The sequence below is a fragment of the Mesitornis unicolor genome, unplaced genomic scaffold (genome assembly GCF_000695765.1).
Source record: "Mesitornis unicolor isolate BGI_N332 unplaced genomic scaffold, ASM69576v1 scaffold16903, whole genome shotgun sequence".
In the NCBI taxonomy this organism is placed as follows: Eukaryota; Metazoa; Chordata; class Aves; order Mesitornithiformes; family Mesitornithidae; genus Mesitornis; species Mesitornis unicolor.
Window position 1 is genome coordinate 19,961 of NW_010176853.1, and position 1,612 is coordinate 21,572.

The window sequence follows — 1,612 nt, forward strand, 5'->3', positions numbered from 1 at the left end:
CATATAATCCCTTCCACATGAGCCCCTAACAACCAGGCAGCCCAGCATATCAGAATCCCACACCAATTAGTTCTACCACTCGCAATGGTTACTGAGTGGGACCACGACTTACGCCAGAGGGCTGCGTCCTTCAGGCCAGGATCATCCCATGCATTCCTATAAGATCCTAATTGTCTGTATCGAAATTCAATTGTCTTTTATTCTGCTGATGTCACCAAATGATCGTGAATTTCATCACAGATGATAGAACTTGCAATTCATATGGTTAAAGAAAACAAAGCAAACCTAAAGACAACCAGTGATGAAGTACCTATAATTATGTTCTCTACAGTTATACACTGCTACTCTCAGGCAGAAGCCACTCTCATGCTGTTAAGTAACCTGAGAGATTTACCACCGTAACAGTGAGAACAAGTTCATCTCTGTCAGGTTGGTGAGCAGGTCAGCAGGCTGGGCCTTTATTCCACAGATCCTTCCTCCACGTATCCAGAGGAACTTCTTTTAGGCTAACCACTAAAACAGAACTACCTCCTTCCCGGACGAACGCCACAATACCCTGAGAATATTAATTTCTCATCCCAGCAAGTGGAAACACAGAGTAACTCACCATCATAATAAAACTTGACATTTTCAGGCAGAGGTTCATATGGAGGAGCAAATACAGGACCTTTGTGCTCTAGGAACTTCCATTTAATGCCTTCAGGGTAGCGCTCTTCTTCCCACCTTTAAGAGAGAAATATGAACCAATACAATTTTGAGATCCTAATCTTAATTTCATTAATATGTGGGTATAAAAGTAAACTAAAGAAAACCAGCAAGCAATCATTGCTTTGCCAGGCACAGATCAAGTACAAATATTCAATTCACTGTCATCATTTTTTTTTCTCTCTTTTTTTTGTGTTTTTTAAAAGCTCAGCCATGTACATGAACAGAACACCGTGGGTCACAGGTTATCTGATGACACTGGAGTCCTCAACTCCGACTTGCTGCTCTTTTCACAAAAACCACACAGCTGAAAAAGCTTAGAATTTAAGAAAATGAAGAATTCAGTCTTGTAAAGCAGCCAGGATCATGCCAAATTAGAGTCAGCTGTGATCTAACATCAGGTCCAGGATGCCTGCTCAGCAAAGCCAAGCAATTGTAGTTTATTATGCAGCTGCTTTCAGATGTGGACTAGTATGCCATTAAGGGCAGAGATAAAGAAACAGATGTTCATTTACGTCCTAAATGAGAACAAACCTGCTTGGACCAGAAAGACTGAAATCCGCTATTTTAAATTCATTCCAATTCTTTGGGTAAGAAAAGCACACTTGAATAAAAACAGTGTAGCACAGAAAAACTGCACCTCCATAAAAATGTTTTGCAAATGATGCATTAGGTATCACAACACAGCAAGGCAGGTGCCACCAATCCCACATTCCAACTGAACAAACTCTCAGGGTCACCAATTCATCTCCAGAGATAAGGGGTCCCACCAGGCCAGTGTCCTCCCCCCAGTCCCCAGTACATGGTGCCCAAGCCACTGATTCCTCACTCCTCCCCTCCTCTCTACACATCTTTCATGACTACGGGAACATCACTGCTACATGCTGCTTGCATAGGATTTCCTGCT

General features: G+C 42.2%; 1 protein-coding gene across 1 annotated transcript in view; it reads right to left on the minus strand.

Annotated features, from left to right (window-relative positions):
* TOP1 (topoisomerase (DNA) I) overlaps positions 1–1,612 on the minus strand; it is a 67,019-nt gene that overhangs the window by 15,757 nt on the left and 49,650 nt on the right. The window contains exon 8 of the mRNA XM_010181861.1: positions 608–723. Within this exon, the coding sequence (XP_010180163.1) occupies positions 608–723 (116 nt within the window). The remainder of the gene's footprint in view (positions 1–607; positions 724–1,612) is intronic.